At 40.7% G+C, this 26,762-nt stretch overlaps 4 protein-coding genes across 6 annotated transcripts; 2 read left to right on the top strand and 2 right to left on the bottom strand.

Moving 5' to 3' along the window:
* The first annotated feature begins 5,212 nt into the window (after window positions 1-5,212).
* On the top strand, window positions 5,213-7,642 carry LOC108807455 (cycloeucalenol cycloisomerase-like). Of its 3 annotated transcripts, none has more exons than XM_056989989.1 (8): window positions 5,214-5,364; window positions 5,436-5,581; window positions 5,709-5,792; window positions 6,123-6,164; window positions 6,425-6,535; window positions 6,635-6,826; window positions 7,071-7,168; window positions 7,330-7,642. In XM_056989989.1, exons 1-8 carry the CDS (start codon window positions 5,358-5,360, stop codon window positions 7,511-7,513), a joined length of 864 nt encoding a protein of 287 aa, XP_056845969.1. In that variant the 5' UTR covers window positions 5,214-5,357; the 3' UTR covers window positions 7,514-7,642. The 3 variants fall into 3 exon arrangements, with proteins under 3 accessions (XP_056845971.1, XP_056845969.1, XP_056845970.1); XM_056989990.1 differs by having other exon boundaries at window positions 5,270-5,364; window positions 5,445-5,581; XM_056989991.1 differs by lacking the exon at window positions 5,709-5,792 and having other exon boundaries at window positions 5,213-5,364.
* Window positions 7,643-12,305: 4,663 nt separating this feature from the next.
* On the bottom strand, window positions 12,306-13,459 carry LOC108813301 (short-chain dehydrogenase reductase 3c-like). Its single transcript, XM_056989992.1, has 2 exons — window positions 13,302-13,459; window positions 12,306-13,201 (listed from the first exon to the last, which is right to left on the bottom strand). Exons 1-2 carry the CDS (start codon window positions 13,313-13,315, stop codon window positions 12,445-12,447), a joined length of 771 nt encoding a protein of 256 aa, XP_056845972.1. The 5' UTR covers window positions 13,316-13,459; the 3' UTR covers window positions 12,306-12,444.
* Window positions 13,460-14,695: 1,236 nt separating this feature from the next.
* On the top strand, window positions 14,696-16,012 carry LOC108813303 (uncharacterized). Its single transcript, XM_018585827.2, has one exon. It carries the CDS (start codon window positions 14,808-14,810, stop codon window positions 15,456-15,458), a length of 651 nt encoding a protein of 216 aa, XP_018441329.1. The 5' UTR covers window positions 14,696-14,807; the 3' UTR covers window positions 15,459-16,012.
* Window positions 16,013-24,287: 8,275 nt separating this feature from the next.
* On the bottom strand, window positions 24,288-25,532 carry LOC130495835 (uncharacterized). Its single transcript, XM_056987373.1, has one exon. The coding sequence runs from the start codon at window positions 25,530-25,532 to the stop codon at window positions 24,288-24,290; it is 1,245 nt and encodes a 414-aa protein (XP_056843353.1).
* Between the last annotated feature and the right edge of the window lie 1,230 nt (window positions 25,533-26,762).

Genomic DNA, 26,762 nt, shown 5'->3' with positions numbered 1-26,762 from the left:
ACAAAAACCTGCAAGATTCACATTAGTTTCAAAGGTATAGTGAAGACCAAAATCCAAAGTTCCTTTCACATATTTAATGATACGCTTAACAGCATTCATGTGCGACTCCTTCGGAGATGCTTGATAACGAGCACAAATACCCACACTCAGACGGAGATCGGGTCGACTTGCGGTGAGATACAAGAGGCTCCCAATCATAGCTCTGTAGAGTTTCTCATCAACTGGCTTTCCATCATCATCTCGAGACAGCTTGGTAGTGGAGCTCATTGGTGTGTTTGCGACTTTGCTGGTTTCCATTCCAAATCTCTTGATAAGATTTTTGGCATACGTGCTTTGAGAAACCGTGATTCCATCCACAAGCTGCTTGATTTGTAGTCCAAGAAAGTAACTGAGCTCCCCAACCATACTCATCTCAAATTCTTTTGTCATTGTCCGAACAAAATCATCCACCATTTCTTTTGATGTGCTACCAAAGATTATGTCGTCCACATACACTTGGATAATGATAACATCCTTTCCATTTTCTCCTATGAATAGAGTCTTATCAACTCCTCCTCTCTGAAACCCAGCTTTGATGAGGAAATCGGTCAGTCTTTCATACCAGGCTCGTGGAGCTTGTTTAAGTCCATAGAGAGCTTTCTTGAGTTTGTAGACATAGTCAGGGAAGTGTGGATCCTCAAACCCTTTTGGTTGTGTCACATAAACTTCTTCTTGTAGAACACCATTCAGAAAAGCACTCTTGACATCCATTTGATAAAGTTTGATTCTGAACCCACATGCCATTCCAAAGAGTAACCTGATCGATTCGAGACGTGCTACAGGAGCAAATGTTTCATCGAAATCCACTCCTTCAATCTGAGTGTAACCTTGTCCAACCAGTCTTGACTTGTTGCGAGTTACGTTACCTTCTTCATCTATCTTGTTCTTGTGAATCCATTTAGTTCCAATGACATTTACTCCCTCAGGTCTAGGAACCAGTTCCCACACATCTAATCGTTCAAACTGTTCCAGCTCCTGATGCATGGAGTCGGTCCAATATTCATCTTCCAAGGCTTCCTGGAGATTCTTTGGTTCTATCTGAGAGACGTAGCACTCCACGTTGTTCATCTTAGCCATGAACGATGCCAACTTGACCATCTCCTTGAAGTTGATTTGTTTCTTTCGTGTAACCCTTTCATCAAACACACCTCCAATGACATCAGCCGAGGAATGATTTTTATGCACTTTTCCTTGATCCAGGTCAACGCGTACATCATTTGAATCTTCCTCTCCCTCAGATTCCTCTTTGATGATTGCTTCCGGAGAAGAGCTACTCGGTGTAACACATTCAACTGTTTGTGTGACCCTGGTCTGATAGAATCCTACACTGTCATCAAAAACCACATTCACCTTATCTCCAATGAATTTGGTACGCTGGTTAAAGACTCGATATGCAGAGCTGTTAGTTGAGTAACCCAGAAACATTCCTACATCACTTCTGGCATCAAACTTTCCCAAGTGATCTTTGTCATTCAGGATGTAACATAAACACCCAAACACATGCATATGGCTCAGGTTGGGAGTCTTGCCTTTTAGTATCTCATATGGTGTAGTCTTAGTCTTAGGTTTGACATACACCCGATTTATAACATAGCATGCGGTGCTCACTGCCTCTGCCCAAAACCCTGGTGGGACATTGTTTCCACATAGCATTGCCCTAGCCATCTCTTGTAGTGTACGATTCTTTCTCTCAACAACACCATTCTGCTGTGGAGTTCTAGGTGCTGCATATTGATGTCGAATTCCTTGACTTTGGCAGAAACTATCGAACTGTTCGTTCTGAAACTCACCACCATGGTCACTCTTGATTTCCATGATTCCACCTTTCTGCTTCAGTTGTAATGCGAGAATTCTGAAACTATCAATAGCATCTGACTTGTTTCGTAGAAAGTCCATCCATGTATATCTTGAGAAGTCATCTACCATGACCAGAATGTACTTTTTCCCTGCAACACTCTCAGGAGTTATTGGACCCATGAGATCCATGTGAACAAGCTCCAACAACTGCTTGGATCTAATCTCAGGGATTCGCTTGTGTTGCACCTTAACTTGTTTTCCTTGACAGCACGCTCCACATACGGTACTCGTCTGAGATTCTAAATCTGGAACTCCTCTGACCACTTCCGCATTAACAAGTCGGGTCAGCCCATTGATGTTCATGTGCCCTAGCTTCTTATGCCACAGATCAAGCTTAGATGTAGTTGCTGAGCAGCACACATTTGTAGGCTTCCACATATAGCAGTTATTACCAGATCGGATTCCACACAGCACGATGTTCCCTTGTGGATCCACAGCACGACATTCCTTGCTATTAAAGATCACTTCTAGGCCTTCATCACATAGTTGACTTACACTGATAAGATTTGCTTTGAGGCCATCAACATAGTATACATTGATAAGACGAGGTAGATCCGGTCTATCAGTTACTCCTACGCCTCGTATCTTTCCTTGTCCTCCATCACCAAAAGTCACTTTTCCACCCTTGATAGGTTGAAGTTTCTCAAGATGTTCATAGCTTCCTGTCATGTGTTTTGAGCAACCACTGTCAAAGTACCAAGGAGAATCGATTTGAGAACTACCATCTGCACTGGTGTATGCAACGTGACTAACCAAGTTGACCTTCTCTGATATACTCGTGAAGTTACATGCTAGATTCAACTCTGGTTTGGTGTGTGACTCAGGAAATTCCTTGTGTGACTTATTGCCGACGCGATCTTTGTAGGTAGGATATAAGTCTCTTTTAGCAATCCAGACATGTCCATACATAGATGGTTCCATGAAACACAAGTTTAATCTCCAGGCTCGCTCATATTGGCGTCTTCGAAAGTAACAGAAACTGACATGGTGTCCTCGTTTTCCACAGAAGTGACATCCATTTCCACGACGTCGTGCACGAGAGTTAGACTCGTATTTCCCAGTGTTCTGAATAGCAGGCTGAGCTTGAGGAGGACGGGAGTCAGCAACCTTTTCCTCCTTGGAGACTTCTTTTACGAACACAACTTGATGTCCTTCTTGATCCGACTTAGAGATAGATCCATGAAATCCAAGCCCTCGGCTTGTGCTGGGGCATTGTCCCAAAGTGAGCAGATGATCTAGAGACTTGGTGCCGGTTGAGAGCATCTTGACCTTTTTGAGGTTTTCAGCCAACTGGCTTTCCAACAGCTTACTCTTATCTTTTTCTTGAAAGAATAGTTCGCTCAACTGATTGAATTTAGCCTCAAACTCCTTATGAGATCGTTCCTGCTCAGTCATGGCTCGTTTTAATGCCAGAACTTCTTGATCGGATTCTTTTAAGATTGAAAGAGCAGCAGGTTGTGTTATAGGTTTCTCAAGTTCCAGGATGTTTACTTGTGCTTTCAACATTGCTCGATCCTTTATGAGCTGAAGGTTTTCATGGCTAAGCTCAGTAAACTGATTAAACAGTGTCTTGTACTCTGTTTCCAGGTCAAGATTGAGCTCGTCGTCTTCCTCATCCATTACTACTTCCACTTTGTCAGAAGCTGAAGTCATACCTTCAAGTGCTACGAGTGCCATAAAGTTCAGATGTAATTCCCCATCATCACTCTCACTATCCGAGTCTGTATCGCTGAAGCTCATAAGTGACTTGTCTTTTTTCAAGTTATTTGGACATTCACTGCGAGTGTGACCATACCCCTTGCACTCTATGCACTTGAGTTCTTTTCTCTTGGTGAGTGGACATTCATTCCGAAAGTGCCCATATCCTTCACATTCATGACACTGAAGCTCCTTCTTCCTTTTTGAAGCATCTGACCTTGATGACTGTGAATTACCACGATCTGATTCATTCCTCTGAAACCGACTGTTTGATCTGCTACCACCTTTTTCAACCCGTCTCATAAACTTGTTAAAATTCTTTGCCATTAAGCTCAGATTATCTTCAATTTTAGAGACTCTGTCATCATCTTTAGAATTTGCAGTGAAGGCAATACTCTTCTGAGTGTTCTCCTGTCGATCAGATTTCTCGAGATCATGAACCTTCAGGATACCAGAGAGTTGATCGAACTTCATCTCATCAGTGTCAACGGCGATGTTGAGAACTGCCTTGTATGTTTCAAACCGTGGAGGTAAACATCTCAGGAGTTTCTTAACCAGATCCTTTTCTTCATACTTCTTGCCCAAGACAGAAGATTCATTAGCCAGCTCACTGATTTTAGAGATAAACCCATCGATAGGTTCATCATCTCCCATGCGCAAGTTCTCAAACCTTGAGGCTAAGTGATCAATTCTGGTTCGTCGTACACTTGTGTTTCCTTCAAAGTGATTGATCAGCGTATCCCAAGCTTCCTTCGCCGACTCACATCCCTGAATGATTTTGAATTGCTCCAAATCGACAGCAGAGAAGATGACAGTTAAAGCCTTAGAGTTGAATTTTGATGCTGATTTTTCTGAATCTGTCCACTGATCCTTAGGTTTTGGACCCAAGGTCTTATCTTCTATCATCACAGTGGGTGGAGACCACCCATCCTCAACAGCAGTCCAGGCATCCTCGTCGATCCCTCTGATCACATGTCTCATTCGTGCCTTCCAGTGTCCAAAGTTGCCTCCGTCTAGCATGATAGGCTTGTGTAGCGTGACAATCTCCTTCATGGTGTTCATGAAATCCGCAGGATCTCAACCTGTTAGTAGTAATTGATACCACAGAGGTTTCCCGCTCTGATACCAAATGAAAGTTCAGGGACACCCAATAAACAGAGCACAACGAGAATCCAAGAACACTCTTTCTTGTATATTAGAAATCACTTAAACAATCACCTAGATCTGTTTAATCCGAATTACTCTCAGTCACACACGACTAGAGACGGACCAATTTCTAAACTCTTAACTCAGTAGATCGAGCTTCAACAACCTGAACTCGATCACCTCTTTACTTGACAAGACAAACCCCTTGCTCAAGCTTTTTCAATTAGCGTCCTTAACCTAGATCTGCCCTAAACAATCTAGTTAAGTAGCCCTCATCGAATATACTATATTTCCTAATATCTCGATGCAATCTAATCTTCCATATCTTCTTTACTTGATAACCACGTTATGCCACGTCATAGTTTCCATAACCGACTTTTTCCATTGTGTCACACATCGATCACATGTGTGACACAGTCTTCCTCTCTTCTTCACGATCACAGCTCTTTTCTTGAGCTTACACATAATTCCCGTCATAATCACGATAGTTGAGCTGTCACGACCACCTAGTTGTGATTATTTATTTGGTCGATCGTACAGAGTAATACCTTTCATGTAACCAATCGAAACTTTTCTCTTCCCAAAGCCAATCTCCAGATTTTCCGGTCACAAGGAGGATGTCAGGTAACGCCCATCTCTTCTGCTTCTTCTGTTTTACCGATTTTTGTTAACATAAATATAATATAAAGTTACAGTATTTACAGGATCAAGTGATGTTTCTCGGAGCTTGTGGCTGGCACAAAATCCGAGCAAGAGATGGGGAGAGCTCTTCTTCCTCTTCTACACTCCTTTCTGGCTTACTCTCTATTTGGGAATCATTGTGCCTTACGAGCTTTACGAGGTCCGTTCTGTAAGATTATCAATATGTTTCATATGAAGTCTACGTATCACGGAGTTGGCTTGTTTAGCTCCATGCAACTAGGTATTCACAGTTGAAAGCGATTTAAATTTTAATTACTAACTAGCAGACATTCACGGAGTTGGAGTATCTGCTTGTGGCCTTGGTTTCAGCTGTTCCTGCTTTCTTGATACCAATGTTAGTTATTGGAAAGGTTATACTTAACAACAATGCTACAAACTTCTTATTTTTTCATTAATCCTTTTTCTTTTTATTTTGTCTCCTTACCTTAGATTAGAAGTTACTACGTTAATGGAAAATTCGAAAACATCTAAAGAGGGTCTTGTACATCTACTAAATGCATGTAACCTGTTTAAACGAAGATCTTTATGTTTTTTGGTTGTATAGAAGCTATGATGACTCTGTTATGGTTTGAGAACTCTGTTTCAGTGTCAGCAAACATGTTGACTTGTTGTTCTATGGCCATGATCATTTACTTGTGTCTCTAACTGATAGTTAACCGCTCTCGTCTTCCTTTCTTCAGGCCGACAGAGGCTTATGCTGGAAGGACCGTTATTGGGTTAAGGCAAGCTTTCTTCCTTCTCTGTTTTAATTTTTAAGCTATTTGGTTTACCAAATCACATGTAGAGAAACTGTCGCTGCATATCTCTTAGTTATTTTCCTCAACATAATTAATATAATACCAGAAATTCTTACACATAATCAACACTTTCTTTATTATGTTTTTGACGTGTTCCAAAAAAAAAAAATTGACATTAATAAATATTAGCTAGTTTGAAATCTCATCCATTGTTGTATCAATTAAGGACTTTATTTCTACAACAGGCAAATCTCTGGATAATTATTTTCAGCTATGTGGGAAACTACTTTTTGACTCACTACTTCTTCCAAGTTCTTGGAGCGTCATATACTTTTCCGTCGTGGAAAATGAATAATGTAATCAAGCACACATCTAACTTCGGCTGTTATCCATTGTGTGTGTCTGTGTTTTATTGTTTCCATGAGCTCATGATGGCAGGTTTTTGTGCTGAACAGGTGCCTCACAACACATTCTTCATGGCACATGTTTGTTTCCTCTTTTACCACGTTGCATCCAACATTACTCTTCGAAGGCTACGACATGCCATTTCTGATTTACCAGATTCTCTGAGATGGTGTTTTGAGGCTGCATGGATACTGGCTTTTTCTTATTTCATTGCGTACCTAGAGACTGTTTCTATTGTAAATGTATGTTGTGGTGTTCATTTGCTTGATACTTTTTTCTCAGGGCGTATTAGTTCTTTAGTTTTCTGTTTCTACCTAATCACGGGAACCATAGAAAGCAACTTACTTCGTGCTTTATCAAGTAGTAGCTTATTGATAAATTATTCTTGTATATATGTTTAGCTAGTAAAATCATTCTAGAGTCTTCTTTGGAAATTACCTGAGAACAAGTTTGATATGTTTTTGTTTTGTTTTCAAACATTTGCAGTTTCCTTACTATGAGTTCGTGGACCGAAATGCCATGTACAGAGTTGGATGTTTGTTCTATGCATTATACTTCATTGTGAGCTTTCCAATGTTCTTCAGGTAAAGAGACTCCTTAAACAAGACTGATGCCTACCGAAACTGGTCTATAGTGTTACTCTGTTGTTACTCTGTCCTAGATTTTTTCATCTCTTTCTTACATTTAGAGAATAATTGAACTCCTTTTCATATGCGTTTTTCCATTGGTAATGGTGGTATTGCAGGATGGATGAGAAATCTAGTGATAAATGGGAATTGTCACGTGTGGCTGTTGATGCTTTAGGTGCTTCTATGTTGGTAACGATCATTCTAGATCTATGGCGTCTTTTCTTGGGACCTATAGTTCCCCTACCGGAGGGAAAAAGTTGCCTTCAGTCAGGATTAGTATGGTTTTCCATTGAAGGTTGAAAGATGGCTCTTTCGACCAATTTGGGGACTCAAAGATAAGCCTGCACGAGAGATTCCATTTGCACTTTACAAAACTGGAAAGTATATGATGTAGGTTTATGGAATTGGATGATCTTATTAGTATGTGCAATACACGTATATATACTGAATACAAGTAGAATACTAGGTCTAGATGTTTTACTATACTGCCCTTTATACATACATACTCTATACGCCCCCTCAAGATGGAGGTAGTGAAACAACTCCAATCTTGTTCATCAGTTCTATGAATCGCGTCCGAGAGAGAGGTTTGGTGAGAGCGTCCGCAAGTTGATCTCTAGTTGAGACATGAGTAACCTGCAAGGCACCAGACTGAACATTTTCGCGGACAAAGTGAAAGTCTAACGCCAGATGCTTCATACGGGAGTGGAAGACTGGGTTCGCACTAAGATACGTAGCTCCTACATTATCGCAGAAGACGACTGGCGGATGCGAGAGCGAGACCCCAAGTTCAGTGAGGAGCGAGCAAACCCACTTCATCTCTGCAGCAGTATTTGCAACGGCTCGATATTCAGCCTCTGTCGAAGATCTAGCAACACCGGTTTGTTTCTTAGACGACCACGCTATTGGTGTTGCACCAAGGAAGAGGATGAAAGCATTAGTGGAGATGTAATCATCTGTATCTCCCGCCCAGTCCGCATCGGAGTACGCATGGAGAGACAGTGGCGTGTCGCGGCGAAGCATGATACCATGGGAAAGAGTGCCAGCAAGATATCGGAGTACACGTTTCGCGGCTTGCTAGTGCTCATCGGTGGGTTGATGCATGAATTGGGAGAGACGGTTGACACCGTAGGCGATATCAGGTCGCGTAATAGAGAGATACTGGAGGCTCCCTACTAGCATACGGAACTCACTCGGATCAGCCATAACCGTGCCCGACTTGAGCGTCAGTTTCGGCGAGACGGACATAGGTGTGAGGACAGGTTTGGCGTCCAACATCTTCGTCTTAGTTAAGAGATCTATGATGTACTTGCGTTGCATAAGATGCAGACCAGCAGAAGTTCTTGTAGCTTCAACACCCAGAAAATAATGAAGATCCGTGGGTTCTTTTAGCGAGAACCTAGTGGCAAGAACATGTATCACGCCATCAACGATCAGGCTGCTGCTTCCAGTGATGATTATATCGTCGACATAGACCAAGATGTATACGATGTGAGCTCCCTTGATGTAAACAAAGACAGACGTATCTGCAACCGAATTAATACAGCCCGTCTGGAGTAAGAAGTTTCGTAGTTCCTGATACCACGCCCGTGGTGCTTGTTTGAGTCCATAGAGTGCCTTCTTGAGGCGACACACATAGTGTGGTCTATCAGTATCTACGAAACCAGGAGGCTGAGAAACATAGACTTCATCCATTAGTGTTCCTTGAAGAAAAGCGTTGTTGACGTCCAGCTGTTTTATAGGCCAGGCGCGAGTGACGGCAAGTTGAAGTACGAGACGAATCGTGAGGGTTTTGACGACCGGACTGAACGTCTCCGCATAGTCGATGCCATACTCTTGGTTGTATCCGCGAGCCACCCATCTCGACTTGTACCTATCAATGGAACCATTAGCAAGATATTTAATCGTATGAATCCACTTAGTGGGTATGACATGCTGATTTGGCGCCGGCGGAACCAGTTCAAACGTTTGATTCCGAACTTGAGCATTGTACTCATCTCCCATAGAATGTCTCCAGTTTGGATCTCGCATAGCTTGGGCCACAGTGGTGGGTATAAGAGGGTTCTTGGCTTGGTTTACGGCTAAAAGAGTAAGCTTTTGGGCTGGTTTGGTGATTTTGTTCTTAGCTCGGGTTTGCATAGGATGGGCGTTTGCTGTGGGAGGAGGTGGTAAGACTGTAGGTATAGGTGGTGAGGGCAATGGGATAGGTTCAGGTGCGGGTGCAGGTTGGGTAGTGGAAGTAGAGGGAAGAGTTTGCGGATGTGGAGAGGGAAGAGTTTGTGGTTGGGGAGCGGGGGCTGTCGGTGGAGGAGATCTCTCTTCATGTACCTGCACAGAACCAATAACAGTACCTGTTGTATTATTTCCTGGTGTTCCCTGGTGGTGAGGATCCGGACACGGGGGCGTAGGCGCGACAGAGTGCACGAGTGGCGCGATCGGAACAAGCGTCGGAGGAGCAAAGCTTGGTGGTTGGTCTCATCGTTATCTCTTCTCACTGGTGGGGAAGCCATGTATGGGAACGTAGTCTCAATGAACTGAACGTGCCGAGAGGTGTATATTCGGCCGGTCTGTTGATGGAGACACAGGTATGCACTTTGCGTCAGTGAGTAACCGAGGAAGATGCAAGGTAGAGACCGGTCGTCGAGTTTGTGTTGAGCATAAGGTCGGAGCCATGGAAAACACAGACACCCAAACACCCGAAGCTTGAGATAATTTGGTTGTGTGTCAAAGAGCTTCATGTAGGGCGATTGGTTCACGATGATCGGTGTCGGAAGTCGGTTAATGAGATACACCGCAGCGGCAAATGCATATGTCCAGTATGTTGTCGGTAGGCGAGCCTGGTGGAGTAGAGTTAAGCCCGTCTCAACAATGTGACGGTGCTTGCGCTCAGCCATGCCGTTGTGTTCTGGAGTGTGAGGTGGAGAGGTGAAATGCGCGATCCCATGTGAGGAGAGGATAGACCGTAGAGCAATGTACTCTCCGCCATTGTCGGAGTACAAATTTTTGATAGGCTTGCCGAAGTGTTTCTCCACTAAGCTTTTGAAGTGAACAAAAGTTTCTTTGACTTGAGACTTCTGTTTGAGAGGATAGAACCATGTGTATCGGGTGAAATGATCAACAAAGATAAGATAATACTTTAAATTATCGATGGATAAAATAGGTGAGGTCCACACATCGGTATACAAGTATTCAAGAGGCTGAGTAGAGGAGATAGTGTTTGTATGAAATGGAAGTTTATGGCTTTTATTAATGAGGCAATGAGAACAAGAGTTTTCTTTTTGAGCTGAAGCAGAAAGAGGTAACAAAAACTTGGAAATAATAGATTGCAAAACAGAAAAAGTTGGGTGTCCCAATCGGGAGTGCCAGGAAGCTAGAGTGGTTTTCGGTGTGGGAGAAGCAAAAAGGGAGATGGTGTTTGATGAAGAAACCGGCCACTCGTACATTTGGTCTCTAGTCTTGCCTTGGAGTAACCGGACCCCCGTGCTGAGATCCTTCACCTGAAAATGTGCAGGAAAGAATTCAACAGAAACGTTATTAGAATTGCACAGGCGATAAACAGAGATCAGGTTACGGTGAAGGTTAGGAACATATAATATATCGCGAAGTTTAAAGGCATGAGTAGAAGAGTTGAGAGTTGTGGAACCCGTATGCGAGATTTGCAGACCGGAGCCATCTGCGATGGTGACTTCTTCTCCACCGGTGTAGGGCTGATGGAGAGCCAAGTTGCCGAGATCAGTAGTCAGATGATGAGTGGCGCCACTGTCCAAAATCCAGTTTCTGGGATTGTAGTTTTGAGCAGTCACCATGTTAGCCCGAGGTTGCCAAGGCGTCGATGGTGGCGTGCTCGTCTTATTGGCGTTAGACGCCCCCTGGATTTGCGGACATCGTCGAGCACTGTGTCCTTGAACGCCACAGAACTGGCAGCGTCCTTGATATCCCCGCGGAGCAGTATCACTTCTTGGCGAGAACTGTTGTTGTTGCCAAGTTTGATGGGATCGCTGGTTGGTGTTGTGGTTGTTTCGGGGCTGAGAACTGGTGTGGCGTGGTGTGTTGTTGCTGTAGGAGCCCTGATGGTTAGCCATATTGGCCGTAGCAGGAAGAATCGCCGGGGTGGAGCTCTTGGCGAGAAGCTTGTTCTCGTGATTCAAGAGCTTCTCATGGATCTCCGCAAGCGATGGGGGAGTTTCACGGCCTTCCAGTTGATCTTTGATCGGCTTGTACTCCTCTGGTAGTCCCTCTAAGATGAACTCAATTTGATCCTCGATATCGTATGGCTTGCCGAGAAGCGCCACCTGATCGAAACGAGTTTTGAAGCCCTGAAAGTAGGCATCAATAGTCATCGTGCCTTTGGTCCAAGACTTGATCTGCTGTCGCAACTGCTGGATATGAGCACGACTCGGTTTGGCGTATGTAGAAGACAAGGTGTCCCAAATCTGAGCCGATGTCTCCGTAGTAGACAGAATAGGCTGGATCGAGACGGTGATCGCCCCAAGCAACCCACTGTAAACAAGGCGATCTTGGCGCTTCCAAAGAAGATGCGCGGGGTTAGCGGTCACAACTCCATCAGTCGTGATCGTCGGAGAAGATGGAACGCTGGATCCGTCGAGGTGGCCTGACAGATCGTTTCCGTCGAGAAGAGCTCGAACTTGACGGCTCCACATAAGAAAATTGGAGGCCGTAAGTTTGGTGACGTTAGTCATGTTGATGTTCAAGAGTTTGGGAGTTTCAGAAATCTCAATGGTTTCGTTTGAAGTGATCGACATTGTTAACAGTCGATAGCTTGGGGAAGAAGAAACCGGGTGGGGAAGAAGATAGCGTGAGGAAGAAAAGAAAATAACGGCTAGGGTTTTGTTTATGGATCAATGCTCTGATACCATGTAGGTTTATGGAATTGGATGATCTTATTAGTATGTGCAATACACGTATATATACTGAATACACCTAGAATACTAGGTCTAGATGTTTTACTATACTGCCCTTTATACATACATACTCTATATATGATACGATTATAGGCATGTTTATAACGTTTTTCTTCTTCCAGATGACAGCTGCTTTGATACATTTCTTCTGTTAATTTACTCTCATATGGTTTTACTTGGTAAGAATAATAATTTATATGAACCTAAGATCTTTAAGCACTTTTATTACAGCAAAAGAAAAAAGAGAAAAAAATGATAAAAGTCCACGTTTCAATTATTATCTTTCTTTCTCTAAATTTGAACATTGCGTTAACGACACGTACTATAACCTCCATCCACCGCCAAATTCTGACCACTGATATAAACCGACTCATCAGAAGCCAAAAACAGAGCCACTTGCGCCACGTGTCGAGCGTTAAGCACCACACCCTTGAGAACTCCCTTGGCCGCAAACTCTTCCTCCACCCGCTTCCCCGTCTCCTCGTCATGGCTAGTCAACGGCGTAGCCAGCGCGTACGGTGCCACACCGTTGACTCTAATCCCATACTTCCCCAGCTCTCCGCACGCCGTTCTGATCAGCCCGAGCAGCCCGTGTTTAGACGCCGTGTACCCGTGACGTCTCCCACCACCAATCTCCGACGACACACTCGTCGTACACACGATGGACCCACCACGTGTGCCTCTCTCCACCATCGCACGCGCCGCGTGTTTGATAAACGCAGCCGCGCCGCGAATGTTAACCGCCATTATGCGGTCGAACCGGTCAAGATCCAAGTCGAGGATGCTTCCCCGCGGATCCAAGATGCCGGCGTTGCTGAACAGAACGTCGAGCTTTCCATGCTTCTCGACGGTGAACGCGACGGCGTTCTCCACTTCTGTCTCCTCTGTTACGTCGCAGCGGTAGAAACTGGCTTTCTCTTTTCCGATAGAAACGGCGACGTTTTGGCCTAGCTCCTCTTGTATATCGACTATGACCACTTTAGCTCCGTGGTCGGTGAATAGCCTAGCCGCTTCGGCTCCGATACCGCTGGCTCCGCCTGTTATAATTGCGATCTTGCCATCCAATCTTCTTTTCGAAATATATATTGACAAACTAAGTAAATAAATCAATCAACATTCATGTATGTGAATATGAAAAACTAAATAGTGAGAGATGACTCACTTGCCTTAGTTCCGACATTGTTGATGGGGTTCCAAAGGATGTATATGCAGAGATATTAATGTGGAGGGGGTATCAGGCATGTATGCGCGAATACGTTGTAGAGTGGAATTTCTCAGTTGCGGCTTTATTTTTGTTTTATTCAAGTATTCTATCAGTCATTTACTTCTTTACTTGTTGTTTAATGTCACGGACTTGTTTTTCGCAGCCAAAATATCGACAGTATATTCGAAATTCTAAATCAAAATAAAATAAAATACAGCACTAACCAATCAAATCCTTGGCATACCGAATCACCCTTCTTTCTATAATCTTATTCGACTTGTTTCATCCTTTCAGGTTTATCACTGAATATCCTAATTTCCATTTCAAAAGTTAGACGAGATCTATAATTTGTAACAGATGACCTAGACTCATCTGGGTTAGTTTTTTTTATATGTTGGATCACTATTCAATAAAATGAAATATACTCAAAAAAAATTCGGGTAGTCTTTCTATTTTTTTCAAATGATTTTTAATTTTCTATATCTTTTTACTACTGACATTTAAAAGACGAAACTTCTACTCTTTTTTGCTTTAAGTTTTGCTGGAAACAAAGAAAAGCCTCTAATGATTTTAGTTCTCACTTTTTGGTGTTGAAATATTGGATTCTGTGTTTCTACAGAGGATGGCAAAGATACAAGTAACGGGATGCTCCTGAGAACAATGCTCAGTACATAACTGTTTATGTTGGGAATCTTGGTCCAGAGGTCAAGAAAAGGACATTGTGGTTATAGATATTATGTTGGCTTGACACAACCTTTGATATAAAACTTTGTTTAAATTTTCAGGTTTCCCAGGTTGATCTTCACCGCCACTTATATTCTCTTGCCTCTGGAGTTATTGGGGAGGTTCGTGTTCAAAGAGACAAAGGTTTTGGATTTGTACGATACTCTGTTGGAATAAGCTTGTCTCATTTAATTGAGAATGAAGAAGGAACAATTGAGAAAGAAGATTGTGAGTTAAGGATTGAAATGGAGAGAGGAGCATGGTGCTAGACACCGTGTGATCACTGAAATAAAAAAGGAAATTACCTTATTAAATAAGTATAGGAAATAATTAATTTGGTATTTTTAGAATAAGAAGTTTACCATTTATTTTGGAGTGATTTGCATCAATATACAAGAAATGAAAGTTATTTAGGTGGCATAGAAGAAATCTTTTTTATTAGGTTTGATGTTTTTCTTAGCCGATTGGAGTTACGGTTTTGTCCAATTCGTATTTGCATCAATATAACTACTGTTGTAATCATTTTGTATTTATATATTATCTGTATAACAGTATAACCATAAGTCCTGTAATGTAAAATAGTGTATAAATATACAAAGCAAAAGTTCGTTTCATTTTTTTTTTGTGGCAAAAGTTCGTCTCATTTGTTCACACCGAAACTACAAAGATTCTCTCTTCTCTCTCTCTCTCCCGCATCAACATTGTTCACAGAAGAGAAGAATTCTCGTTTTCTTGTTCATACTAAATGGGTCATGACAATATCGTGAAGCTTGCGAGTCTACTCTTAAAGCTACACAGAGCTCCATCAGATTGGCTCTGTCTCCATCCCCGACCGAGCCGGTCCATCAGCGACCGCGGCGAAGGAGGAAACCAACGGAAGATCAAACTCGTAAGATCCGACGGTTCTTTAGAAGTCTACGACCGTCCAGTGGTGGTCTCAGAGCTCGCAAGAGACTTCCCAAAGCACAAAATCTGCAGATCCGACTCGCTCTACATCGGACAGAGGACCCATGTCCTGTCTGAAACCGACACGCTCAAGCTCGGACTCAACTACTTTCTCCTTCCGTCTGATTTCTTCATGAACAGCCTCTCGTTCCTCACCATCGCCGCCTTGAAATCTTCTCAAAACGGAGTCGGGTTGGTCAGAAAATCCGCTGGAACTCAGCAGCAGCAGCAGCCGTTTCTTATTCAAAAGGGAGGAACAAGAGAGAAGCTGAGGATTCGTGTGTCTGAGACTCCCGTTATCCACCGTGACATCAAATCGTCCAACATTCTCATCAATGGCGACGGATACGCGAGGCTGGCGGATTTCGGACTGGCGTTGATCGGAAACGTGGACGACGAGCGTCTGAAAGCCACGCCGCCGGCGGATCTAACGGCCATTGGTCTGAATTAGAGTCCGCCGTGCCTCGTCGATTGGGCAGTGCCTCTCGTTATATGCAGCGGGTGCGGAGTGATCTGCGACGAGAGAATCAGGAACCGGCCAAGCTCCGCCGTGATACGGAGATTGGTTGTTACAGCGGCGAGGTGCGTGAGATCGATGCCAGAGAAACGGCCGGATATGTCAGAGGTTGTGGAGTGTTTGAAACGGTGCGGAAGATGGCAAGTTGAAGTTGGTGGGGATTGTACGTAGTGGTAAAACGGTGTCGTTGGGGATTGTACCTGCAAGTGAGAGTTTTATTGCTTCTACATAATAGGATTGCTTCTACATAATTGTTTTAGTGGTATAGATTTTCAGATATAACTTGTAGGGGTAATTATGGATATGTGTATGAGGCTAAACAGTACATAAATAGTACTTTACCAATCTCCTAAATAATCTTTCTAACATGTATATTGAATGTAATTACTCTTTATTTTGTTAATTTTGTATTATTTACTATATATATGTAAGTTCTTTAGAGCTAAAGAATACAATCGATCAATAATAATGTTAGCTTTCAGAAATCATATTTTCTCTCTTCTTTTGAAGGCAAATTCAACTTTTATTTTTCTTAATCACAATTCTAACATGGTATCAGAGGTAAAGTTGATGTAAAAGATCCTAGCAACCTAACAACACAAAGATCACAAGAAACTTCATCATAGAAGTAACCACAAAAGAATCTATCACAAGAGAAGATGCAGCAGAACACAACACAAATCGTTCATGTATTTGATGGTCGTAACTTCAGCCTATGGATCAAAAGGATGAAGACAATACTACGGACTAGGTCTTTGTGGACTATTGTTTCAAAGGAATTCCAGAGAAACCAAATACAAGTAAAATACCGATAAAAGAAGAACTTAAATCTGTAAAAGAGTTGGAAGAATTAGAAGTCATTGATCAGCTTACCTTACAACTAATTCACTAGTGTCTTGAGCGAAGAAATTCTTGGAGGGAGAATCTCTGATGAAGAATCAGCCAAAGCAGCTTGGAATCTACTACACAGAATACAAAGGAGATTTCGAAGACATCACAAATTAGACTACAAAGATTAAGAGAAATTTTTTGTAGTGTAAAACAAACATCAAAAGAAACAATCAAGAAGTTTATGAAAAAAGTTAGAGAATTCAATAATGATACATAATTCAATAATGAATAATGAGATTAAAAAGTTACATAACTTAATAATGAGATGAAATCAAACGGAGACAACATGTCTAAAGAATGTTTGGTGTCAAGGTCATCACAGGAAAGAGTTCATAGACCGTAACAATGATCTTAAGGGCACAAAGATGCCTTATAACTTCTTCTCGAAGAATGACACAAAAGAAGAGCCAAGTGAATGGCGAATGGAAGAATTCAAGCTAGCTAGAAAACCATTCTTGGATGTCCGTCTCCAAGGTTCTTAGGAAGAAAAAAGAAATGGTAAAATATTTGCTTTTTGTGCACAAAAAAAGAAAGAAATATTTGTTCTTTTTATCTTCAGTTTAGTCTTTGTTGTGATTTGTTATTAACTCTTTTGATTTCTGTCTTTATAGGTTGAGCAGACAACTACAACTCAAGTGAATCTTCAAGGAGAGATCTCATCCTCTTCCTTTGATGATGAAGGCGCTACCAATTTGCTCATGATCCCACAAGCTCAACTGTGATAAGATATGTCTATTCCCAGGAAAACATTAGCTAATCTTATTTGGGCCTTTTGTTTAAGGCATTTTTCTAAGTAAAAGATTAATATGTAGAGATTTTTTTTTGATATGTTTATGAATAGTGTAAGCCTAAAATGATCTGATTAAACCTTCTAGGTTTTGCCAATATTATAAAAACCACGAGTAATTTAGAATTAAACAATTTAATGAGATGATACTTATACCTGCTTAACTGAGGTCTTCTTCTAAGCTAAAAGATACAATCTGACCCATCGCATTGTTTAGTTTCTCCTCACAATATGCATCACTGGAATGTAGATCATCAACCTCCTCAACTTTATTTTATTCTTATCTAGCAGAAAAGCGTTGAAACCAACTAACAAATTCCTATGTCCTTGAAACAACTCTTTGACTCAAAAATCAATTCATATACACTGATCCTGCAAGCAACGCAGAAGCGTCCAGTAAGTTACATGCATCAATGCTTTAAACTTTTGAAATTAGGTATGTATCCTCCTCAAACCTCTCGTTCGCGAAATCTCATAGGTGCTGACAGAATGTCGCATTCTTTCCTACATCATTTGCAAACTCTCGCTTAACCTCTTTCATATAATTCTTGGCATACTCATGTGTCAAGTTGAAGCAAGATTCTCTTTCTTCCATTCTAGTTCTAGTAATTGAAGATAATTAAAGATTTAAAACACATTTATCGTAAGTACTAAATAGAGTTAAATAAACGAGACATGAAAACTGAATACAAAGATCATAAGTGTAGGACGACTTATGTTTATATTTTTGAAACTAATGTTTATATTTATATTTGAAGTAATTTATGTTTATATTTTTGAAACTAATGTGTATATATATTAATTTAATATGTATATTTCATATAAAGAGATATTTATCAGGTCTCATTTAGCCATCCACATAATTGTCGGAAGTTTGTTACCGCCAGTGGCGGAGCTAGGAGAATTTGTCAAGGGGGTCAATTCATAATTAAGATGTATCATAAAGGGTCAATTTACTAAATTAACATTATTTCCCCAGTTTTCCAAAGAAATATGCATGTAAAATTTTTCTTTTTCATAAATTCACATGGGTCAGTTGACCCACATGCTATCAAGGTAGTTCCGCCACTGGTTACCGCCTAACACGTTTTAGAATACTGTTTTATTGAAACCCATATTCCAAAAATTGCCAGGCACACATACCGCGTGAAACGATGAACCACAATTGCAATTTTCTCCAAATCAGTGAATAAATCAAATTGGCTAATTTAATATTTTTGTTTCCTTTTATGTTTTTTTTTTAACTCTGGATAATTATGCTATTACAAACTATGAGAACGTTACAGACGATTTTTACAGCCGACAATTCTATCAGTTACTGACTGCATCATCTCACCTGAACCACCCTAACGTATCCATGCCTGACGGTACTCCTTGCGCCATGCTGCAGAACCTCTTGTAAGCCTTCTCTCCCTTAATTCACATAATTTCGTCTTCACTGGAACTCAAAGCCCAGATCTGCTAGTGTAGAAGCATTAATGAACCCTTAGTCAAACCACTGGATCAAGGGGGGCTTCCACAATTTCCTTTTATGTTTAAAACAAGTTTTTTTTAGTAAGACTTAGAACTGTAAAATATCTAATATAAGTGAAAAATATATATATGAAAAAATAGATTAAGGTTTTGTTGCTAAATCGTGTTATAGCCATGAAATCTGTCCTATAAACATGAGAATGTGGTTTAGGTTTGAGTTATGACTAAGAGTAAAGTTTAGTTTCATGATTTAAGATTTGGAAGTTAAAATATGAGGTTTAGGTTTCAGATTGTGGGATTAAAGTGTAAAATATTAGTTTTGAAGAATAAATTTAAGATTTATGGTTAAATTTTTAAAATTTAGATTTAAAGTTTATATTTAGAGCTTTGGAATATATGGTTATGTTTTAAGTTTAGAGTTTAGAGTATAGAATTTGATTAAAGATTTAAAGTTTGTGTTTGTGAGTTATAGTTTACTATTAAAAATATTCAATTCTGAGTTTAAATTTAAGATTTAAGATTCTAGTATAAAATATTATAGTTTTAAGGTTTGGGTTTAGAGTTCAGGGTCTAAAAGTTTGTTTAGGGTTTTAAATAACTAGGAAAAGTTTGTTGCAAATTCGTAAATATTTTATAAATAGTCACGAAAAAAATAAATTTTGTGAATAAATTTTGGCAAAATAATATTTTGGGGAGTAGCCACGGTTTAACCTATATTTTATTTTGTGAAAATTTTGTCATGAAATATTCATGGCAAAATCGTGTCACGGTTTTTTCATAACAGTTTCATGGCTTTTTTACAATGAATAAATCTGTGACTTTTCGTGGGTAGATCACTTTCTACTAGTGAACCACCCTTTCTTCAACTTCATTTGGTGACTCGGCATCCCGGTTTCATCGCCGCCATTTGGCCCTCTTCAATCATTGCGCACTTCAATCAGTATTTAACCCCCCTCGAGCATTTCATTTTACATCCTAACTTTTCTCAGCGAGTGAAGTTTCTTACCTATTTCTCTTTAGTGCAGTCAAACCAACATACAACCCAATTTTCATATCATTTGTCATGGACTTATTTGTAAGAGGCTGATATATCATTTTCAACATACAACCAACATACAACCCAATTTTCATATCATTTAAGAGGCTGATATATCATTGATTTTATGGTAGCAAATATATTCGATAACGATCAGGTGTTTCAATTTACTGAATAACTCATTATCACAAATAAAAGAGAAGAAGTAAAAGAAAATGGTTATAAGAAAGAATTTGATGTGTACTAGAACGGTTGAAACTTATACCTCTTGATCTCTGCTCAACAAAAGATTATGGTTTAGGTGTTTTGATTCTAGTAAAGGCTGAAAAATCGTTTTAAACCTTTGCTCTCATACCATATCATTGGAGAAAAGCTGGGAAGTAGCAACATTGTATAAAATAAAAAGAGAAAAATTAGAGATAATGCTAATGTAGGAAAGCCTAAATATTTCATTGGATGTAAGATTGCAAGTCTTGATAAGACGAGCACAGACACACACAAACACACTCAATATTTACACCCCCATTTCTTCCTCCCAAAACTTATACACAAAAAAAGTTATCGTAACATTTTCTGCATTAAACCAGAGAAGAACTCAACAGCTACTGCTTAAGTCTATCTAATACTATTTCCATCATATCACAGAGCTTAATCTTCATGTCTTCTTCAGTAGCAGCTATAACGCCAGATTCCATCTGCTTTTGTGACCTATCAGAGGAACAAAGTTTCCTCTCCTAAGCTAAAAGACTGATTCCCCAACGCACTGTCTTGTCTGATGATGAACTAAATGGAAAGTTCTCTAACTCTATATGTCAAAGAATGGGTAAAGTCCCGAACTAGGAGCCGTAACATGTAATAAAAGCTGCACCACTATGAAGCTGTGCATTCCTCCAATTCGCATGTATATTACATTTAAACACACCAGAAAGAGGCGGTGCCCACTTCTGCTTCTCCTCGCCCAAACCCCTGCATCCCTCATCTTCTCTTTGGTTAACATTTAGTTCATACCAAATGCGAGCCTCTTCTTTAGCTTTCTGTACTTGAGAGATTAGAGGGACTTGCGTGTCGGCATACAAGATACTGTTTATGTTCTTCCATATAGCCCATAGTAGCCATGGAATCATACCTCTCTGCATTAACGGCATCGTCTCATCCGTCATCAAGTGAAGAGACGAAGACATTAGCTCCACCAGATTACCGTTCGTAATATTTGGTAATGGGTCAAAACCTGCAATCACCCATGCATCATGAGCAACATCACACTTGAATAAAACATGCTCTATAGACTCACTCCCCTTCTTGCAAAGCTTACAACACGTGTCTAGTTGCATTCCACGTGTGTTCAACCTCTCAGCTACAGCTAATGCACCTGATGTCGATCTCCATAGGAAAGTTCGGATCTTGGGAACAGTAGGGATCTGCCAAATTTCCTTCTTCAATTCCAATAATCCTGGCGTGTTCCTGCCTCTCTGATTAGCCTGCTTTTCCTTATCTTGTGCAGCAATCTGGTAACCACTCTTAACCGTATAGGCACCAGTAGACAATAAAGCCCAAATATCGCTGTCTGGCACAGCTCCTATTGGAAGATGGAGGATTCTCGATACTTCATTGACAGGAAAGAGACGATGCAATTTCTCCACATCCCACTGAGCATCATTTTGAATCAAGTCACATACCTTGAGGTTAACATCGATCATAACTTCTTTATTAACCGGTCTGCGAGGGCATTCATCCAAAATCCACTTATGCGTCCATACATACGTATCTTTTCCATTGCCAATGGACCTGATTAACCCTTTACAGAGAAGCTCTTTACCAAATAGCAAACTACGCCAAGCATATGATGGTATGTACCCTTTTCCACAATCAAGAAAGTCCTTTGCTGCAAAATATCTTCCTTTATACAGCCGGGCAAGCAGACTAGTAGGCTCGCTTAGAAGTTTCCATGCTTGCTTAGCTAACAGAGCTTGGTTAAAATTTTCAATATCTTTAAACCCCAAGCCTCCATTCTCCTTTGAAACACATACTTTATCCCAAGATAACCAATGAATCTTCCTCTTCTCATCACACTTATCCCACCAAAAGCTTGCCATATCACTCATAATCTTTTTGCAGTGATGTTTTGTCAACTGGAAACAAGACATCGCATAAACAGGAAGAGCCAAGGCAATAGACTTAAGGAGAACCTCCTTTCCAGCAAGGGAAAGCTTTTTGGCAAACCAACCTTTGAGTCTCTTACCCAACTTCTCACCTATAAATGCAAGTAGTTTCAGCTTCGAACCACTAAAACACTCAGGAAGTCCAAGATACTTACCATCTCCACCTTCATTATCAATACCAAGAAACTCCGCGAGCACTCTCTTCATGACTGGATCAATCCCCATGCCAAAAGTGATTGCAGATTTCTGGAAATTTATCATTTGTCCCGACGAATCACCATACAACTTCAGACGATGCAGAAACTCTGCACGCTCAGGTAGCAAAGCTCGGCACAGAAAAAAACTATCATCGGCAAACAAAATATGCTGGATTGATGGACAACTTGGAGCAATTTTCATACCGGAGATCGACCCATTAAGTTCAGCTTGATTCATTGTATGAACCAGTGCTTCAGCGCACAAGATAAATAAGAAGGGTGAGAGGGGATCTCACTGTCTTATACCTCGATGGGGAAGAAAATGTCCATACGATTGACCATTAAGCAGCACCGAATATGACACAGACCGTACACAGCTCATAATCCACGATATCCATGTCGTATGGAAACCCAGCTTGATGAAAAGTTTCTCTAAAAAGTCCCATTCCACACGATCGTAAACTTTAGACATGTCTGTTTTGATAGCAATGTACTCAGATTTACACGAAGGGTTCGTTCTGAGGCCATGAACCATCTCATGTGCAATCAAGATGTTATCTGAGATCAATCTACCCGCATTAAAGGCCCCTTGTGACGGAGAGATTATATGAGGCAAAACAACCTTCAGACGATCAGAAAACACCTTAGACACAATCTTGTACACCACCGAACAGAGACTTATGGGCCTGAGGTCTTTCATCTGATTCGGATTCAGTACCTTAGGCAACAAGCAAATCTCTGTATAATTCCAGTCGGCTGATAATTGACCAGACTCGTAAAAATCCCGTACCTCCTTCGTCACATGAGGCCCCACGATGTGCCAAAACTTCTGAAAAAACTGACCAGTCATCCCATCCACACCAGGAGTACTGTCACTCTTAATAGCTTTAACAGCTTTCTTTATCTCAGCATCAGTAACTGGTCTGATGAGGCCCCTATTCATTCGGTCTGTAATGCGAGGCTCCATTCCATCTAGTAGTTCTGTTGCATCCGTTGGGCCTGACGACTGAAAGAGGTCCTGAAAGTATGCAACAACAATATCGCCCATCACCTCCTCTGCAAACTTTTCCTGACCAGAAGAATCCAGAAGAGAATGCACTCTGTTCTTCAGTTTCCTTGATTTCACCCAACCATGGAAAACCTTTGTATTCTGATCACCAGATTGAAGCCATGTGTTTTTACACTTTTGTTTCCAGTAATCTTCCTCCTCCGTAAAGGCTTTCTCCAGCTCCACTCGGAGTATAGGTAGTCTGTCCAAGTCTGGATTAATCTTGCTTTCTTCCCGATCCAAATCACTTCTCAGCTTCTTAATATTCTTGTTCAAGTTCACATTCGCCGATCTCTTCCACTTACACAGTTCCTGTCTGCACGAGGTGATCCGCTCTGTCACAGAACCATGCCCAGCAGCAAAATTTCTACACCAGCCTCTCTTGATTACCTCTGCTATCTCTGGCTTCTTGCACCAACGTTTATCAAACATAAACCTGCCTGTTCTTCTTCGCTCCTGCCCAGCCACACTCGCAAAGATGGGTCGATGATCTGAACCCGTCTTTTCCAGATACATCGAATGCGCGTTAGGGAATAAAGTAAACCATTCAGCATTGCCAAAGGCTCTATCCAAACGACATTGAATCCAAACATTTTCCTTCATGCCATTAATCATAACCTCCCTGGCTCCAGCCCAGGACAATTTGTTACCAGAACTCGGTACATGCTTCAGTCGGCAGTCTCTTGCCATAGTTCTAAATTCAAAGAAAGAGTTCTCCTGACGTTGAGGACCTCCAACTTTCTCTGAATTATTCATGATTTCATTAAAGTCTCCCACCAAAAACTACCAACCATTTCTGTGTGGACCAATATCTTTCAGCTCATCCCACACTGCCACTTGGTTATGTCGAACTGGATCACCATAAATGAAAGACATAAAGTATTTAGTCTCACCCAACTTCACCTCCGTATCAATTATCCTCGCAGAGGCAGATAGCACCGTTACCTCAAACCTACTCTTCCAAAACAAAGCTAAGCCACCACTAAGGCCAACTGGATCTACCATGAAAATATGATCATAACCCAACGACCTTTGTAACTTCATAACGTGATCACTAGAGTTTTTAGTCTTTAGGAGAAACAAAAAATCTGGGAAATGCTCACGACACATCTCCTCTAGGCGTCGAACTGTCAGGTTGCTCCTCAATCCCCGACAGTTCCAACTGAGCGTCGTCATTGAGGATTGGATGGTTTCTGGTGAACCATCAAACCTCCACTCTGTTTTAACACTTTTGACGACACTTCTCCGTCCTCCAACGCCTTACGTTTCCCAGAGCCCTCCTCTCTATCACGATTCTTCAATGCCATAGGAGACTGTGCAACATTCCTGGAACCTTGTTTCCTACGTTTCCAGGAGTTCCCACTTCTACTGCTTCTATCACCATCCAGCTGATCGTTACTGCCCATAACGAAGCCTCCAACTGCAGGATCTCGCTCAGTCAGTTCCTCCAATATCACATCTTCCTGGTACTGAACGTTATATCCTTTGTTAAGTAAAACATTGTCATTCTTCTTAGCAGAAACTACTGAGATATCCGTTAGGTGTGTCTCCTGAACCCTGCTGTAGTCGAACACTTTCCCTCTGTCCTTACTTACTGCAGCTGTAACCTTAGGCGCCATCTCTAACCGTAGACAAGACCTTTGTGCCACTGGATCATTTGAGAGTTCATTAAGAGTTTTTCTCATCTTAGCTTCACGTAGACGTCTCTCCTCAGGATCAGAGACACTCATATAGATCTGCATCTGCTCAAACACCTCTGGAGCCACCATCGTCGACGGATTCTCAAAGCCCGGTGGGATCGTGGGTGCTAACAGGGGCATCAACTTCTCAGCAAGATCATTATGGTGTTGACGATGACTTGAAGATTGACCTTCCGTAACGATCTGCCGATTCACAATTCCTTTACCTCTATTTCTACAGCCTTGGAACAGAGGACATTTTTGTTTCTCAAGAGAGAGACGGAAACAATGAAAACACTTCTTCCTTACTCGTTCATACTCCACATCCACATACTCAATACGACCACCAGGAAGGGTAACAGATTTCTTATCTCTAAGCGGGAGATTAAGGTCCAGCCTCACTTGAACACACACATTATCATTCAGCAGAGGCTTTCCTGGATCAAATTCAATTACTTCTACGTGCCCAATTCCATCAGCCACAATATCCATAGTCTTTGTAGTCAGATAGTTTGCTGGGAGATTCTTAAACCGCACCCATATAGCTGCAGTTTGCAGGTAATTGACCGGTGGATGTTCTACCCATCGTTCAATAGCCATACCCCAATCATCGAAAGTCCAGAACCCTTGACGCAGCACAGTCTGAATATCCGTTTCCAGATCAAAGATGAACTGGAATCTTTCCCTCGTCAAGGCAATCCCCCTCGCTCGTTCATAAACCTTCCAGACCTTGGGCATCGTCCTCAACATTCTACCATATTTGACATTCTGGGTTTAACAAGCGACCTAAGATACTCCGACCACCTCGATCCATAGCACAGAACTCCTCCTCATCAGGGATGATGATTGATTTATCCTCTCCAAGCGACATACCTTGCAATATTTCAGCCAAATTCCCTTCCATCAGAAGTAAAAAGAGAATTTTTGGACGTCTGTGCTCTTGATAACTCAAGGAAAATAGAAGAATAAAAGGCGGCGCTGTTGAAAACCCTAGATAAACATAAATCTTCCATGAAGATTTAAGCGAAAAAGGGATATTTTCCCAAGATTTCCAATGATTCCCTACAGAATTTTGGAAAATTTCCGATTTAATCCAAAAAGCAGCAGGGATAATCACCCTCTGAAAGTTAACTCTATTCCTATTGGCCGATACCAAATCGCCTTTGGAGAGAAAAATCGCCCTCATTTTCATGAACTCCATTGCGCGTTTAACTTCTGGCCTTCATCACACTGCTGTTTTAATAGAATAGATTATCATTATCAAAAAAAATTCCTTTTTAATTATGTTTCCTTTTTCTTTGTTTTTTTTAAATAATCTATATAATAATAAATTTTAAATTTTAAAAACAAAATTATATTTTATATTGTGTGATTGATAATAAGGAAAGTTTACAAAATAATCTTGATGCTAAAGGGAAAAAAATAATCTTCCCTTTTAGAAGATAAGATTAAACAACTAAATATATATACTAAAATTATTAAACATTTTATTTAAATCAATATATTTCTCAAATTATTATTTTAAATAACATAAACTAATAAATCTTTAATGAATACACTTTAGTTTATTTTTTCTATTTTATTTAAGTTCCATTTTATATTTTCAAATAACATATATGTAACACAATGTACCCACAAAATGATAACTAGACCATTCCAAATTTTTTATTAGTATAAATTATAAAAAGATTGAACATATTACTAAATTATGAAATTTTCAAATAATATTTTAAATATACTAACCAACTATTACAATTAAGTATTGTGTGTAACTTGTATATGCATAAGGTTTCAAAACAACATAAACTAAATCATAAATAATCTTAGTAAAATATATTTTAAAAGCTAAGAGAAGAATCAAACTACATGAAAATAAAAATTAAACAAAACTTTAATTTGTATAAAAAATATATTATAGTTGAATTGGAAATGTAAACATTTTCTAATATATCCAAATAATAACCAAAC

Source organism: Raphanus sativus, chromosome 6 (genome assembly GCF_000801105.2).
Source record: "Raphanus sativus cultivar WK10039 chromosome 6, ASM80110v3, whole genome shotgun sequence".
Lineage (NCBI taxonomy): Eukaryota > Viridiplantae > Streptophyta > Magnoliopsida > Brassicales > Brassicaceae > Raphanus > Raphanus sativus.
This window is presented reverse-complemented; position numbering and strand designations above follow the sequence as displayed.